The sequence below is a fragment of the Numenius arquata genome, unplaced genomic scaffold (assembly GCF_964106895.1).
Source record: "Numenius arquata unplaced genomic scaffold, bNumArq3.hap1.1 HAP1_SCAFFOLD_1530, whole genome shotgun sequence".
NCBI lineage: Eukaryota > Metazoa > Chordata > Aves > Charadriiformes > Scolopacidae > Numenius > Numenius arquata.
In genome coordinates this window covers 1-16,402 of record NW_027415026.1, presented here as the reverse complement: position 1 = coordinate 16,402, position 16,402 = coordinate 1, and the positions used below count along the sequence as shown (strand labels likewise).

The 16,402-nt window shown below is 67.9% G+C and overlaps 1 protein-coding gene across 1 annotated transcript; it reads left to right on the top strand.

Annotated features, from left to right (window-relative positions):
* The first annotated feature begins 281 nt into the window (after nucleotides 1–281).
* On the top strand, nucleotides 282–14,840 carry STAG3 (STAG3 cohesin complex component). The gene is made up of 27 exons (XM_074167433.1): nucleotides 282–351; nucleotides 560–675; nucleotides 802–918; nucleotides 1,307–1,403; nucleotides 1,528–1,604; nucleotides 1,700–1,904; nucleotides 1,990–2,141; nucleotides 2,236–2,309; nucleotides 2,469–2,592; nucleotides 2,671–2,769; nucleotides 2,857–2,936; nucleotides 3,805–3,912; nucleotides 6,402–6,489; nucleotides 6,597–6,708; nucleotides 7,742–7,845; nucleotides 7,932–8,021; nucleotides 8,112–8,201; nucleotides 10,280–10,480; nucleotides 11,823–11,893; nucleotides 13,073–13,160; nucleotides 13,267–13,347; nucleotides 13,431–13,523; nucleotides 13,600–13,780; nucleotides 13,859–13,986; nucleotides 14,092–14,193; nucleotides 14,468–14,613; nucleotides 14,708–14,840. Exons 1-27 carry the CDS (start codon nucleotides 282–284, stop codon nucleotides 14,838–14,840), a joined length of 3,027 nt encoding a protein of 1,008 aa, XP_074023534.1.
* The last annotated feature ends 1,562 nt before the right edge of the window (nucleotides 14,841–16,402 follow it).

Sequence of the window (16,402 nt, the reverse complement as noted above, 5' to 3'; positions counted from 1 at the left end):
CCCCTAAGTGTGATCAGGGGGGTTCGGAGGGGCCTAACCCCCCCCCTAGTGTGACCCGGGGGGGGTTTGGGGGGGCCTCACCCCCTGGGGCAGGCCTGGGGTCCTCGTCCCCTCCTCAGTGTCCCCAGGCAGGGGGTGTTTGTGGGCATTTGGCCCCCGCACCCCCCCCCTGCCCCCAAAACCTTGGGGTGTCGGGGCCAAGGGTGGGGTGGGGGGGGCCCACTCCCCACCAGCCCACCATTGTGTGTGTGTGTGTCCCCCCCCCAGCCCCTGCCGTCGCCATGGCCGCCCCCCGACGTTCGACCCGCATCATGGACGCCTCCTCCAGCTCCGGTTCCTCGCTCGTACCGGGTACCAGTTCCAGCCCCGTACCGGGAGCAACCGGGGAGCAGAACCCCCCCCCGCCATCGCCATCGGCATCCGACAGCCCGTGAGTTGGGGGTTGGTTGGAGGGGGGGGGGGGGGTGCCCACCGGCTGTGTCGTCCCCCCCACCCACCCACCACCCTGTCGTGTCCCCCCCCTCCCTCCCTGTCCCCCCCCCCTCTCTCCTCCTTCCAGGATCCTCAGCAGCGGAGATTCCGGCAGCGACTTCGAGGACACTCTGCGACGTCCTGGCAAGCGGGGATCGCGCCGACCACGGAGCAACGGAGCCGTACATCCCGTCTGTGTCTCCCGTTGGTCCCCCCCCCCCCCAAAAAAAAACCTTCATCCACCTCCCCCCCCCCCCCCCCCCCAATCTTGGGCTGGCTCCCAACCTCCGTTCCTCCGTTCTCCCCCACCCCCACCCCCCCAACTTCCAGGTCTCCAAACGTTCCCGGAGGAAGGAGCCCGGCGGGGACGGGAGTAGCCCGAGCACCGGTAGCCCGGAGCAAAACACCCTCTTTGAGGCCATCAGGTCGGGCAAGGTGGCCATCGAGGTAAAACACCCCCACCCCCCCCCCCCAAACTCCCACCGTGACCCCGGGACGTGGGGGTGGGAACACCCGGTTCACGATTGGGGGGGGTGGTGGTGGGGGGAGGCCCCCCACGTACGTCTGGGTTGGGGGCGTCACAAAACGGTTTGGGTCCGAAGACCATCTGGTCCAAGCTTCTGCCCTGGGCCAAGGGACGTTGGTTGTTCCATCCAACTTCTCCTTGAGCACCTCCAGGGATGGGGCAACCACAACCTGGCCCACCCCCCCTTTCCCCCCCTCCTTTCTCCGGCCGGTCCAGGTTCTTCTGGGTGGGAATCCCATCCCTGGGGTGTGTGTCCCCCGTCCCCCCCCTCAATCTCTGGGGTGTCTCCAGTCGCCCTGTGGCCCGCAGACGGTGGTGGCCGAGTGGCTGGAGACCTACAAGCAGGACCAGGAGATGGGCTTCCTGGAGCTCGCCAACTTCCTCATCCGCTCCTGCGGCTGCAAAGGTGGGGGTTCCCCGAGGGGGTTGCTCTCTCCCTTCTGTGCTTCTGGTGGGGGGGGGTGTCGTCCCTCCCAAACCCGGGGACCCCCGTTCTACCCCAACCCCCCCCTTACCCCCCCTCTCCGCAGGCGTGGTGACCCTGGAGATGTTCAGGAACCTACAGAACTCGGAGATCATCCAGCAGCTGACGGAGAAGTTCGAGGAGGTGCCGGGCGGGAGCGGGGACGGAGGAGATGGATGGGGTGGTTGGTAACCACGGAGCAAGGCGGGAAGGGTTCCTCTTCATCCCTTTTCCCGCAGGATTCGGCCGAATATCCCCTCTCCTTGCGTACCCAACCCTGGCGCCGCTTCCGAGCCGGCTTGTGCGAGCTGGTGGCCGCGGTGGTGCGGTGCTGTCAGTACGGCGTGGTCTACGACGGATTCCTGGTGGACGCCTTCATCTCCCTCCTCACCAGCCTCTCCGATTCCCAGGTGCGGGCTTTCCGTCACACCAGCACCTTGGCAGGTAGGCATCTCCTTGGATTGAAGGTCGGGGGATGCCCTCTCCCGCCAATTCCCCCCCCCCCACCTTCCCAGCTCCGCGTTTCCAGCCATGAAGCTGATGACGGCGTTGGTGAACGTGGCGCTGGGCGTGAGGTTGCACCAGGAGAACAACCAGCGGCAGTACGAAGCCGAGCGGGGCAAGGAGCTCGGCCGCCGGGCCACCGATAAGCTGGAAGCCCTGCTGGAGAAGCGTCGGGAAGTGAGCGGTGGCCGTGGGGGGGGGGCTGGATGGCGGTGGTGGGGTTCGGAACCCCATCTGAACCCCACTTCGTCCTCCCCTTCCTCTCCTCCAGCTCCGGGAGCAGCAGGAGGAGATCGAGAACATGATGAACGCCATCTTCAAGGGCGTCTTCGTGCACCGCTACAGGTCGGGGCTGGCCCGATGGTTCTTCGGGTTCTTCCCGACCGGGGAGAAGGGACACGGGACGTGGGGGTGGGTTGGTGGGGGGCGATGCCGGTGACAGGGTCGTGGTACCGGCGGGGGACCACGCTTGGCTTGAACCCCGGACGGTGTCACCCACGGCAGGGACGTGGTGCCCGAGATTCGAGCCATCTGCATGGAGGAGCTTGGAACCTGGATGAGGAGCTACGCGGTCTCCTTCCTCACCGACGGTTACCTCAAGTACATCGGCTGGACCCTACACGACAAGGTGGGCCCGGGGATGGGGGTCCGGGGGGGGTTCAGGGGGTCGGGCCGGGGGTCCCGCTGAGGGTCCTTGTCCCCGCAGCAGTGGGAGGTGCGGCTGCAGTGTGTGAAGGCGCTGCAGGGGTTGTACGGCCACCGGGACACGGTCGCCCACATGGAACTCTTCACCAGCCGTTTCAAGGTGAGCCAGGACCGTCGAAGGGGGGGGGGTCCTTCCTCCCCCCCGGGGTCCCCCGCGGGGTGTCACCGACCACCTCCCCCTCCCCAGACCCGTATGGTGGCCATGGTCCTCGACAAGGAGCCCCAGGTGGCCGTGGAGGTGGTGAAGCTGCTGACGATGATGCTGGAGTGAGCGAGGGGCCGGTGGCGGGGTGGGGGGGGACATAGGGGGCAGAGGGTCCTCCCGTGACGGGGGGGGAGAGATGATGGGGATTGGGGGGGGACATAGGGGGCAGAGGGTCCTCCCGTGACGGGGGGGGAGAGATGATGGGGATTGGGGGGGGACATAGGGGGCAGAGGGTCCTCCCGTGACAGGGGGGGGAGAGATGATGGGGATTGGGGGGGGGGCGTAGGGGGCAGAGGGTCCTCCCGTGATGGGGGGGGGAGAGATGATGGGGATTGAGGGGGGGCATAGGGGGCAGAGGGTCCTCCCATGACAGGGGGGGACGTAGGGGGCAGAGGGTCCTCCCGTGACGGGGGGGGGACAGATGATGGTGATTGGGGGGGGGTGGTGTAGGGGGCAGAGGGTCCTCCCGTGATGGGGGGGGGAGAGATGATGGGGATTGGGGGGAGGGGGGCATAGGGGGCAGAGGGTCCTCCCGTGACGGGGGGGGGACAGATGATGGGTATTGGGGGGGGTGGTGTAGGGGGCAGAGGGTCTTCCCGTGACAGGGTGGGACGTAGGGGGCAGAGGGTCCTCCCGTGACAGGGGGGACGTAGGGGGCAGAGGGTCCTCCTGTGATGGGGGGGGGGACAGATGATGGGGTTTGGGGGGAGGGGGGCATAGGGGGCAGAGGGTCCTCCCGTGATGGGGGGGGGACACAGATGATGGGGATTGGGGGGGGGGATGTAGGGGGCAGAGGGTCCTCCCGTGACAGGGTGGGGGGACACAGATGATGGGGATTTGGTTGGGGGGGGGACGACACACACGGGGTCCCCAGGGAGGGGGGGGGGGGGGGGGGGGGAGCGGGGACCACCGACTTCTCCTCCTGCCCAGGAACATGGAGGAGGCGCTGACGGAGGAAGACTGTCAGAGCGTTTACCCCGTGGTCTACGTGTCCAGCCGGCCACTGGCCACCGCCGCCGGGCTTTTCCTCTATCGTCGGTGAGCGAGGGCCGGTACCTGGCACGGCCTGGTTGCCAACCCGGCTACTAAACACCCACACCCCCCCCCCCCCCCCCCCGCGGAACCCCGAGCCTTTTTTCTGTCTCCGTCGCTGCCAAATCCTGACTCAGGCTTGGGGTTCCTCCCTCTCCGCCTCGGGGAGCCTTTCTCCCGGAGCTCGTTAACGCCGTCCTTAACGAGAGCGGGACACGGGTTCGTCGCGGGGGCAAACACAAGCCCAACGCGTGGCGGGGTCAGGCGACCGCAGCCCCGTGGCCACCTGGTTCCACGCGCTCCGGGATCCCCCATCTCCAGGATCCCCCATCTCCGGGATCCCCCATCTCCGGGATCCCCAATCTCCGGGATCCCCAATCTCCAGGATCCCCAATCTCCGGGATCCCCCATCTCCGGGATCCCCAATCTCCAGGATCCCCCATCTCCGGGAGATCCCCCATCTCCAGGATCCCCCATCTCCGGGATCCCCAATCTCCAGGATCCCCCATCTCCAGAATCCCCCATCTCCAGGATCCCCAATCTCCAGGATCCCCAATCTCCAGGATCCCCAATCTCCGGGATCCCCAATCTCCAGGATCCCCCATCTCCAGAATCCCCCATCTCCAGGATCCCCAATCTCCGGGATCCCCCATCTCCAGGATCCCCCATCTCCGGGATCCCCAATCTCCAGGATCCCCCATCTCCAGAATCCCCCATCTCCAGGATCCCCAATCTCCGGGATCCCCCATCTCCAGGATCCCTCATCTCCAGAATCCCCCATCTCCAGGATCCCCAATCTCCGGGATCCCCCATCTCCGGGATCCCCAATCTCCAGGATCCCCCATCTCCAGAATCCCCCATCTCCAGGATCCCCAATCTCCGGGATCCCCAATCTCCAGGATCCCCCATCTCCAGAATCCCCCATCTCCAGGATCCCCAATCTCCGGGATCCCCAATCTCCAGGATCCCCCATCTCCAGAATCCCCCATCTCCAGGATCCCCAATCTCCGGGATCCCCCATCTCCGGGATCCCCAATCTCCAGGATCCCCCATCTCCAGGATCCCCCATCTCCGGGATCCCCAATCTCCGGGATCCCCCATCTCCAGGATCCCCCATCTCCGGGATCCCCCATCTCCGGGATCCCCCCCCCCCCCGGTCGTTGCGGAGCCGGGAAGGGGGGGGGAAGGCGGAGAAGGGGAGGGGGGGGGCCGCCGGCGCCGTCTTTATCTGGGCTCAGGCCTTGGTGGCTCCTGGCAGAGACGGTTGTTTGTGCTCGTCCCGGCCCCCGCACATCTGGGGTGACGTCACATCGGGTCCTCCCTGTCCCTCGGGGCTCAGGGGCCAGCCCAGGGTGGGGGCCAGTAGGGGCCCCCGTCTTGGTGTCCTCCTAGGGGTCTGGCCCCAGAGCCAGGGGTACTTGGGACACCCCCCGCCCCCCCCATCCCTTGGGTGTCTGGTCCCTGCGTCCCCCTCAGCTCTGTCCCCACTGGGGGGGGTACCTGGGACCCCCCTGTCCCTTGGGTGTCTGGTCCCCGTGTCCCCCTCAGCTCTGTCCCCACAGCGGGGGGCACCTGGGACCCCCCTGTCCCTTGGGTGTCTGGTCCCCGTGTCCCCCTCAGCTCTGTCCCCACTGGGGGGGTCCCTGAGACCCCCCTGTCCCTTGAGTGTCTGGTCCCCGTGTCCCCCTTAGCTCTGTCCCCACTGGGGGGGCACCTGGGACCCCTCTGTCCCTTGGGTGTCTGGTCTCTTGTCCCCCTCAGCTCTGTCCCCACAGCGGGGGGCACCTGGGACCCCCCTGTCCCTGTCCCTTGGGTGTCTGGTCCCCGTGTCCCCCTCAGCTCTGTCCCCACTGGGGGGGCACCTGGGACCCCTCTGTCCCTTGAGTGTCTGGTCCCCGTGTCCCCCTCAGCTCTGTCCCCACTGGGGGGGCACCTGGGACCCCCGTGTCCCTGGGGTGTCTGGTCCCCGTGTCCCCCTCAGCTCTGTCCCCACTGGGGGGGCACCTGGGACCCCCCTGTCCCTTGGGTGTCTGGTCCCCGTGTCCCCCTCAGCTCTGTCCCCACAGCAGGGGGTCCCTGGGACCCCCCTGTCCCTGTCCCTTGGGTGTCTGGTCCCCGTGTCCCCCTCAGCTCTGTCCCCACTGGGGGGGCACCTGGGACCCCCCCTGTCCCTGTCCCTTGGGTGTCTGGTCCCCGTGTCCCCCTCAGCTCTGTCCCCACTGGGGGGGTCCCTGGGACCCCCCTGTCCCTGTCCCTGTCCCTTGGGTGTCTGATCCTTGCGTCCCCCTCAGCTCTGTCCCCACTGGGGGGGTACCTGGGACCCCCCTGCCCCTGTCCCTTGGGGCACTGTCCCCTGTACATCCTGTTCAGGTACTTGGGACCCCCGTGTCTGCGTGTCCCTGGGGTTTCTCGCCCCCCCCCCCCCCCCCTTCCTCCCCCATGCCCAGCGTGGGCACAGGGGGGACCCCCGTGTCACCTCCTGCGCTTGTCCCCAGGCTGCTGGACCCCCAGCGAGAGCCGTCTCACCACGGGGACAACAGGACCTTCTTCCGGCTGCTTCTGGCTTTCTTCATCCAGAGCGAGGTGAGAGCGGCCATTGGAGGGGTTTTTTTGGGGGGGGGGGGGGGGTTCTTGGGGGGGGGTACAGGACACCCCTGGGCGCCGTGACGGTCCCCCGTCCCCGTCCCCAGCTCCACGAGCACGCAGCCTACCTGGTGGACAGCCTGTGGGACTGCGCCGGCCCCCGGCTGCGGGACTGGGAGACCATCAGCGCTTTGTTGCTGGAGGAGTCGCCCACCGAGGGTACGGCGCTACTGGGAGACACTGGGACATCGTGGAGGAGTCACTGGGAAACACTGGGATGTGCTGAGGTGTCACTGGGAGACACTGGGACGTTGCTGGGACCAAGTAGGCTACATTGGAACACCCTGGGACACCCTTGAGGTATACTGGGATGCACTGGGAGATACTGGGACGCGCTAGGATGCGTTGAGAGATCATGGGGAGACACCAGGGCGCTGCTGCAATATACTGGGAGATACTGGGACGCGCTAGGATGCATTGAGAGATCATGGGGAGACACCAGGGCGCTGCTGCAATATACTGGGAGATACTGGGACGCGCTAGGATGCGTTGAGAGATCATGGGGAGACACCAGGGCGCTGCTGCAATATACTGGGAGATACTGGGAGATACTGGGACATGCTAGGATGCATTGAGAGATCATGGGGAGACCCCAGGGCGCTGCTGCAATATACTGGGAGATACTGGGACGCGCTAGGATGCATTGAGAGATCATGGGGAGACACCAGGGCGCTGCTGCAATATACTGGGAGATACTGGGACGCGCTAGGATGCGTTGAGAGATCATGGGGAGACACCAGGGCGCTGCTGCAATATACTGGGACATACTGGGACGCGCTAGGATGCATTGAGAGATCATGGGGAGACACCAGGGCGCTGCTGCAATATACTGGGAGATACTGGGACGCGCTAGGATGCGTTGAGAGATCATGGGGAGACACCAGGGCGCTGCTGCAATATACTGGGAGATACTGGGAGACGCTGGGGTTGCTGTGGGACATCCCTGGGAGATGTTTGGACGTCGCTGGGAGATGTTTGGATGTGATGGGGGGGGCACTGGGACGTCACTGGGACACGGGGGGACGCGATGGGAGATCACTGGGCTGCACTGCGACATCGCTGGGGCGCTGGAGGGTGGTCTGGGGGCATACTGGCATTACACTGGGATGCACTGGGACCTGCGGGGACCCCCTGGCACAGCAGAGGGGGTGCCGGGCCACCCCCCCAGCCCCCCCATTCCCTCCCACCCCAGGTCTGGAGGACCAACAGGAGAAGGCACTGGTGGAGATCCTAGCGGCCAGCGTGGTCCAGGCATCCGAGGGGCAGCCCCCGGTGGGTCGCGGCCCAGCCAAGAAGGTAACGGTGGGGGGCTGAGGAGGGGACAGGGGTACCCCCCAAACGTCACCCTGAGCCCCCCTCTGCCCCCCCCCCCCCCCCCCAAGCCCTCAGCCCGGGAGCGCAAGGCTCAGGTGGAGGAGAAGACCCGGCTCACCCACTGCCTCATCCCAGCCCTGCCCCAGCTGCTGGCCAAGGTGAGGGGGTCGGGGATCCCCGGGTTGGGGGGGGGGGTTCAGTGCCGACCCCCCCCCCTCCCACCCTATCTTTTCCCCCCCCCTTCCCAGTTTTCGGCTGATGCGGAGAAAGCGGCTCCGCTCCTGGATGCGCTGCGCTGCTTCGACCTCAGCATCTACTGCACCGGGCGCCTGGAGAAGGTGCTCTCTGTGTGTGTGTGTGTGTGTGTGTGTGTGTGTGTGTGTCCCCCGCCAGCCAGGATCCAGCCCCCCCCCAGGGCTGGGGCAGACCCCCTTTTTCCCAAGAAAAATGGGGCTGGGGGACGGGGTGCCCTCGGGATGCCCTATGTCCCTGTCCCCAGTGGGAGGCTGTGCCCCCCCCCCGCCTCTGTCCCCCATGGCTGTCCCTGTCCCCCGTGGCTGTCCCCATCTTCCCGGGGGGGGGCTCTACGTCCCCGTGGGAGGCTGTGGATCCCCCTGGGAAGCCCCAAGACCCTCGTTCCTGGTGCTCCGTGTCCCTGCCCCGTCGGGAGGCTGTGCCCCATCTGCCCCCCATGGCTGTCCCTGTCCCCCGTGGCTGTCCCTGTCCCCCGTGGCTGTCCCCATCTTCCCAGGGGGGGGGGGGGGCGGGGGGGGCTCTATGTCCCCGTGGGAGGCTGTGGATCCCCCTGGGAAGCTCCAAGACCCTCGTCCCCGGTGCTCTGTGTCCCTGCCCCGTCGGGAGGCTGTGCCCCCCCGTCTCTGTCCCCCGTGGCTGTCCCTCTCCCCCGTGGCTGTCCCCATCTTCCCGGGGGGGGGGCTCTACGTCCCTGTGGGAGGCTGTGGATCCCCCTGGGAAGCCCCAAGACCCTCGTTCCCGGTGCTCTGTGTCCCTGCCCCGTCGGGAGGCTGTGCCCCATCTGCCCCCCATGGCTGTCCCTGTCCCCCGTGGCTGTCCCTGTCCCCCGTGGCTGTCCCCATCTTCCCGGGGGGGGGGGGGCTCTACGTCCCCGTGGGAGGCTGTGGATCCCCCTGGGAAGCCCCAAGACCCTCGTTCCCGGTGCTCTGTGTCCCTGTCCCCAGTGGGAGGCTGTGCCCCCTCTGCCCCCCATGGCTGTCCCTGTCCCCCGTGGCTGTCCCCATTTTCCCGGGGGGGGGGCTCTATGTCCCCGTGGGAGGCTGTGGATCCCCCTGGGAAGCCCCAAGACCCTCGTCCCTGGTGCTCCGTGTCCCTGCCCCATCGGGAAGCTGTGCCCCCCCCCGCCTCTGTCGCCCATGGCTGTCCCTGTCCCCCGTGGCTGTCCCCATCTTCCCGGGGGGGGGGCTCTATGTCCCCGTGGGAGGCTGTGGATCCCCCTGGGAAGCCCCAAGACCCTCGTCCCTGGTGCTCTGTGTCCCTGCCCCGTCGGGAGGCTGTGCCCCCCCCACCTCTGTCCCCCGTGGCTGTCCCTGTCCCCCGTGGCTGTCCCCATCTTCCCGGGGGGGGGCTCTACGTCCCCGTGGGAGGCTGTGGATCCCCCTGGGAAGCCCCAAGACCCTCGTTCCTGGTGCTCCGTGTCCCTGCCCCGTCGGGAGGCTGTGCCCCATCTGCCCCCCATGGCTGTCCCTGTCCCCCGTGGCTGTCCCTGTCCCCCGTGGCTGTCCCCATCTTCCCAGGGGGGGGGGGCGGGGGGGGGCTCTATGTCCCCGTGGGAGGCTGTGGATCCCCCTGGGAAGCCCCAAGACCCTCGTCCCCGGTGCTCCGTGTCCCTGCCCCGTCGGGAAGCTGTGCCCCCCCCCACCTCTGTCCCCCATGGCTGTCCCTGTCCCCCGTGGCTGTCCCCATCTTCCCGGGGGGGGGGCTCTATGTCCCCGTGGGAGGCTGTGGATCCCCCTGGGAAGCCCCAAGACCCTCGTCCCCGGTGCTCTGTGTCCCTGCCCCGTCGGGAGGCTGTGCCCCATCTGTCCCCCGTGGCTGTCCCTGTCCCCCATGGCTGTCCCTGTCCCCCGTGGCTGTCCCCATCTTCCCAGGGGGGGAGGCGGGGGGGGCTCTACGTCCCTGTGGGAGGCTGTGGATCCCCCTGGGAAGCCCCAAGACCCTCGTTCCCGGTGCTCTGTGTCCCTGCCCCGTCAGGAGGCTGTGCCCCCTCTGCCCCCCCATCACGGGGCTCTCCCTGCCCCCCATCACGGGGCTCTCCTTGTCCCCCATGGCTGTCCCCATCCTCCTGCAGGGGGGGGGATGCCCTATGTCCCCTTGTCCCCAGGGCGGTGGGGTGTCCCGGTGTCCCCGGCCCCCCCCAGCTCCTCTCTCTCCCCCACAGCACCTGGAGCTGGTGCTGGGGCAGCTGCAGGAGGTGGTGGAGAAACACACGGGACCGGAGGTGCTGGGGGCCGCGTCCCGCGCCCTCCAGGTGCTCTGCGACCCCCAACTGGCCCTGCACGGCCGCGGCGACCTGGTGCGCAGCCGCCTGGCCGACCAGCTGGCCGACAAGTTCCACCAGGAGGTCACCGAGCTGCTGCAGGTGGGGGACGGGAGAGGGACACCGGGGATGGGGCTGGACGTGAAGATAGGGACACGGAGCTCGGGCCACCCCAGGGCTGGGAACAGGGACCCGGAGCTGGGAACAGGGACCTGGAGCTGGGATGAACCTGGGAACCAGACCTGAAGATGGGGACGTGGAGCTTGGACCACCCCAGGGCTGGGAACAGGGACCCGGAGCCAGGATGAAGCTGGGGACCAGACCTGAAGATGGGGACATGGAACTTGGGCCACCCCAGGGCTGGGAACAGGGACCCGGAGCTGGGATGAGGCTGGGGACCAGATCTGAAGATGGGGACATGGAGCTCGGGCCACCCCAAGGCTGGGAACAGGGATCCGGAGCTGGGATGAGGCTGGGGACCAACCCTGAAGATGGGGACGTGGAACTTGGGCCACCCCAGGGCTGGGAACAGGGACCCGGAGCCGGGATGAAGCTGGGGACCAGACCTGAAGATGGGGACGTGGAGCTTGGGCCACCCCAGGGCTGGGAACAGGGACCCGGAGCTGGGAACAGGGACCCGGAGCTGGGATGAATCTGGGGACCAGCCCTGAAGATGGGGACATGGAGCTTGGGCCACCCCAAGGCTGGGAACAGGGACCCGGAGCTGGGATGAGGCTGGGGACCAACCCTGAAGATGGGGACGTGGAGCTTGGGCCACCCCAGGGCTGGGAACAGGGACCCGGAGCTGGGAACAGGGACCCAGAGCTGGGATGAGGCTGGGGACCAGACCTGAAGATGGGGACACGGAGCTCGGGCCACCCCAGGGCTGGGGAGAGGGATCTGGGGCTGGAAACAGGGACCCGGAGCTGGGAGGAGGCTGGGGACCAGACCTGAAGATGGGGACACGGAGCTCGGGCCACCCCAGGGCTGGGAACAGGGACCCGGAGCCGGGATGAGGCTGGGAACCAGACCTGAAGATGGGGACGTGGAGCTTGGGCCACCCCAGGGCTGGGAACAGGGACCCGGAGCTGGGAACAGGGACCTGGAGCTGGGATGAACCTGGGGACCAGCCCTGAAGATGGGGACATGGAGCTTGGGCCACCCCAGGGCTGGGAACAGGGACCCGGAGCTGGGATGAGGCTGGGGACCAGACCTGAAGATGGGGACAAGGAGCTTGGGCCACCCCAGGGCTGGGAACAGGGACCCGGAGCTGGGATGAGGCTGGGGACAGGAGAGGGGAAAAGGGAGGATGGTGGCCTGGGAAGGGAATGGGAAGAACTGGTCTGGGATGGGCCGGCAAGGGACCACGGGGAGAGGGGTGTCCCCAGCCTGGTGTGGGTCCCCAACCCCACGTGGGGTGTCCCCAACCCAGGGCCCTGCCCAGGCCTCGTCCCTGGACGAGGAGGAGGTGTACAGCATGGCGGCCACGCTGAAGAGGATCTCCATCCTGTTTAAGTGAGTGGGGGGCCATGGGGCCACACCGCTCCTCCGCCCACGTCCCCAAGGGTCCCCCGGTGTCCTTGTCCCCCCTCCCTGTGTCCTGTGGTACCCTGTCCCTCTGCCCTGTGTGTCCCTGGCAACCTGTCCCCTGCCCCACGTGCTCCCCGCGTCCCCCAGGGTCCTGTCCCCCTGCCCCATGTGCTCCCCATGTCCCCATGTCCCCCAGGATCGTGTCCCCATGTCCCCCAGGGTCCTGTCCCCTGCCCCACGTGCTCCTCGTGTCCCCCAGGGTCCTGTCCCCCTGCCCCACATGCTCCCCATGTCCCCATGTCCTCCAGGGTCCTGTCCCCCTGCCCCACGTTCTCCTCGTGTCCCCCAGGGTCCTGTCCCCCTGCCCCACGTGCTCCCTGTGTCCCCCAGGGTCCTGTTCCCCTGCCCCACATGCTCTCCATGTCCCCCAAGGTCGTGTCCCCGTGTCCCCAGCGTCCTGTCCCCTGCCCCACGTTCTCCCCGTGTCCCCCAGGGTCCTGTCCCCTGCCCCACGTGCTCCCCATGTCCCCATGTCCCCCAGGGTCCTGTCCCCCTGCCCCATGTGCTCCCCATGTCCCCCAGGGTCGTGTCCCCATGTCCCCCAGGGTGCTGTCCCCCTGCCCCACGTGCTCCCTGTGTCCCCATGTCCTCCAGGGTCGTGTCCCCATGTCCCCCAGGGTCCTGTCCCCAGCCCCACATGCTCTCCGTGTCCCCCAAGGTCGTGTCCCCGTGTCCCCCAGGGTCCTGTCCCTTGCCCCACGTGCTCCCTGTGTCCCCCAGGGTCCTATCCCCCAGCCCCACATGCTCCCCATGTCCCCCAAGGTCGTGTCCCTGTGTCCCCCAGGGTCCTGTCCCCCTGCCCCACATGCTCCCCATGTCCCCTTGTCCCCCAGGGTCGTGTCCCCGTGTCCCCCAGGGTCCTGTCCCCCTGCCCCACATGCTCCCCATGTCCCCTTGTCCCCCAGGGTCGTGTCCCCGTGTCCCCCAGGGTCCTGTCCACCTGCCCCATGTGCTCCCCATGTCCCTGTGTCCCCCAGGGTTGTGTCCCCATGTCCCCCAGGGTCCTGTCCACCTGCCCCACGTGCTCCCCATGTCCCCCAAGGTCTTGTCCCCTGCCCCATGTCCCCATCCCCTGGTCCTGCTGATGTCACCCTGTCCCTGCAGCGCCCACGACCTGACGCCCTGGCAGCTCTTTGAGCCCTGCGCCCAGCTCCTGCAGCGCGCCGTGGACACAGGCGAGGTGCCCCCGCAGGTAGGGCCCTGGGGACACAGCGGGGACAGGGTGGGGACGTGGGGGGGGGCTCCTCAGCACTGCAGCCCCCCTCCCTTACCCCCCACCCCCCCCCCCCCCACCCCAGGTCCTCGTACCCACCATCACCTGCCTCCACTTCCACGTTCTCTGGGAGCTCTCGCGCCTGCCCAGCACCAACGTCCCCCAGGTGAGTAGGGGGCACAGGGACGGCCCCAAGGGACAGTCCCTTGGGACAGTCCCTGAAGGCCACCTCCTCGTCCCCTTGCCCAGGAGCAGCTGCGGAACCTGAAGAGCAGAGTCACCTCTTTCTGCTCCTGGTGCCAGAGCTGCCTCTCCGACGTGGACGCCGGCATCCGGGAGCAGGTACGTGGGGGGGGGGGGGGGACACGGAGGGTTGGGGGGAAATGGGCTGACCCTGAGCCCATCCCCGTGTCCTCAGGCCTTCATGGTGCTCAGCGACCTGCTGCTGGTCTTCGGGCCCCAGCTGCTGCAGGACGGGCGAGAGACCCTGGCCCCTCTGGTGTTGTTGCCCGACGCCGGGCTTCAGTCCCAGCTGGCCGCCTTCCTCATGGACCACGTCTTCTACCACGCCGGTGACCACGAGGAGCTCTCGGCCACCGGTAACGTCTCCCCTCTCCGTGTTCCTAGGGATGTCCCCTTGGGGACGTCTGTCCTCTTCATTGTCCCCCCCCCAACAGAGGACACCGAGAGCCGCATCGAGGAGCTGCACCAACGCCGGGTGCTCTTGGCCGGCTTCTGCAAACTCATCATCTACAACGTGTTGGAGCTCAGCGCCGCCTCCGACGTCTTCAAGCACTACGCCAAGGTCAGGGGGGGGACACAAACACACACGTGAGAGGGCTGTCCCCTGACCCCTCGACACATTTTGGGGACATCTTGGGGACGTGGGACCCTGTCAACTCCTCTCCAGTTCTACAGCGACTACGGGGACATCATCAAAGAGACTCTCAACTGCACCCGGCAGATGGATCGGGAGGAGTGGGCTCGCACCCTGCTCCTCAGTCTCCAGCAGGTACCAGGGTGTGTGTGTGTGTGTCCCTGGGGGGGGGGGTCCAGGAAGCTCTGAGGGTCTCCAAGAAGCTCTGAGGGTCTCTGGAGAATCCGAGGGAGTCTCCAGGGGTCTTTGAGGTGATCTAGGAAGATCTGGGAGGCTCCAGGAGACGCGGATGGGATTTTGGGAGATGTCTCTGGGCAGGTCCAGGGGTCTGGAAGGCTTCTAGGGGAGCAGGGGGGGGGGGTGTCTGCGAGGGGGGGGGATCCCTCACTGACCTTCCGCCTCCGCGCAGCTGATGACGGAGCTGCTGCTGCAGCAGGGCCCCAAAATCCAGGAATCCGAGGCTTTCCAGGAGATCCGGGACCTGGCGCGACGCTTTTCCCTCCTTTTCAGCCTCCACCAGCTCCGCAACCGCCCGGCGCTGCTCAACCTGCACAAGTGCGAGGGGCTGGGGGGGGGGGCAGGGGGGGGCCGGGGGGGGGGGGGGCCGAGCTGGGGCTCAGCCTTTCCCTCATCCCTCTATCCCTGCCAGGGAGGGGATCCAGTTCGCCTTCCAAGAGCCCCCCGGCCCCGGGACGGGGCTGCCCCCCCTCAACCTGCCCTTCCTGGAGGTGCTGAGCGAGTTCTCGCCCCGGCTGCTGCGCCCCGACAAGGCCCTGCTGTGAGTGGGGAGCACGGGGGGCCCTGGGGACCAGCGGGGTCCCACCTGTGTCCCCCAGGACCGTGTGGGGTCCCCAGTGGGGTCCCCAAGGTCCTCCTGGGGTCCCCGGGACTCTCTGGGGTCCCCAGTGGGGTCCCTGGTGGCCATGGTGGGGTCCCCAAGGTCCTCCTGGGATCCCCGGGACCGTGTGGGGTCCCCAGTGGGGTCCCCGGTGGCCATGGTGGGGTCCCCAAGGTCCTCCTGGGGTCCCTAGTGGGGTCCCTAGGGGACATGGTGAGGTCCCCAAGGTCCTCCTGGGGTCCCCGGGACCGTGTAGGGTCCCCAGTGGGGTCCCTGGTGGCCATGGTGGGGTCCCCAAGGTCCTCCTGGGGTCCCCAGTGGGGTCCCTAGGGGACATGATGGGGTCCCCAAGGTCCTCCTGGGGTCCCCGGGACTCTGTGGGGTCCCCAGTGGGGTCCCTAGGGGACACGGTGGGGTCCCTGGTGGCCATGGTGGGGTCCCCAAGGTCCTCCTGGGGTCCCCGGGACAGTGTGGGGTCCCCAGTGGTGTCCCTAGGGGATATGGTGAGGTCCCCAAGGTCCTCCTGGGATCCCCGGGACTCTGTGGGGTCCCCAGTGGGGTCCCTGGTGGCCATGGTGGGGTCCCCAAGGTCCTCCTGGGGTCCCCAGTGGGGTCCCTAGGGGACACAGTGAGGTCCCCAAGGTCCTCCTGGGGTCCCTGGGACCATGTGCGGTCCCCAGTGGGGTCCCTAGTGGCCATGGTGGGGTCCCCAAGGTCCTCTTGGGGTCCCCGGGACTCTGTGGGGTCCCTAGTGGGGTCCCTGGGGGACATGGTGGGGTCCCCAAGGTCCTCCTGGGGTCCCCAGTGGGGTCCCTAGGGGACATGGTGAGGTCCCCAAGGTCCTCCTGGGGTCCCTGGGATTCTGTGGGGTCCCCAGTGGGGTCCCTGGTGGCCATGATGGGGTCCCCAAGGTCCTCCTGGGATCCCCGGGACTCTCTGGGGTCCCCAGTGGGGTCCCTAGGGGACATGGTGAGGTCCACAAGGTCCTCCTGGGGTCCCCGGGACTCTGTGGGGTCCCCAGTGGGGTCCCCGGTGGCCATGGTGGGGTCCCCAAGGTCCTCCTGGGGTCCCCAGTGGGGTCCCTAGGGGACATGGTGGGGTCCCCAAGGTCCTCCTGGGGTCCCTGGGACTCTGTGGGGTCCCCAGTGGGGTCCCTAGGGGACACGGTGGGGTCCCTGGTGGCCATGGTGGGGTCCCCAAGGTCCTCCTGGGGTCCCCGGGACTGTGTGGGGACCCCAGTGGTGTCCCTGGTGGCCATGCCATGATGGGGTCCCCAAGGTCCTCCTGGGGTCCCTGGGACTCTGTGGGGTCCCCAGTGGGGTCCCTGGGGGACATGATGGGGTCCCCAAGGTCCTCCTGGGGTCCCCGGGACCGTGTGGGGTCCCCAGTGGGGTCCCTGGTGGCCATGGTGGGGTCCCCAAGGTCCTCCTGGGGTCCCCGGGACCGTGTGGGGTCCCCAGTGGGGTCCCTGGTGGCCATGACGGGGTCCCCAAGGTCCTCCTGGGG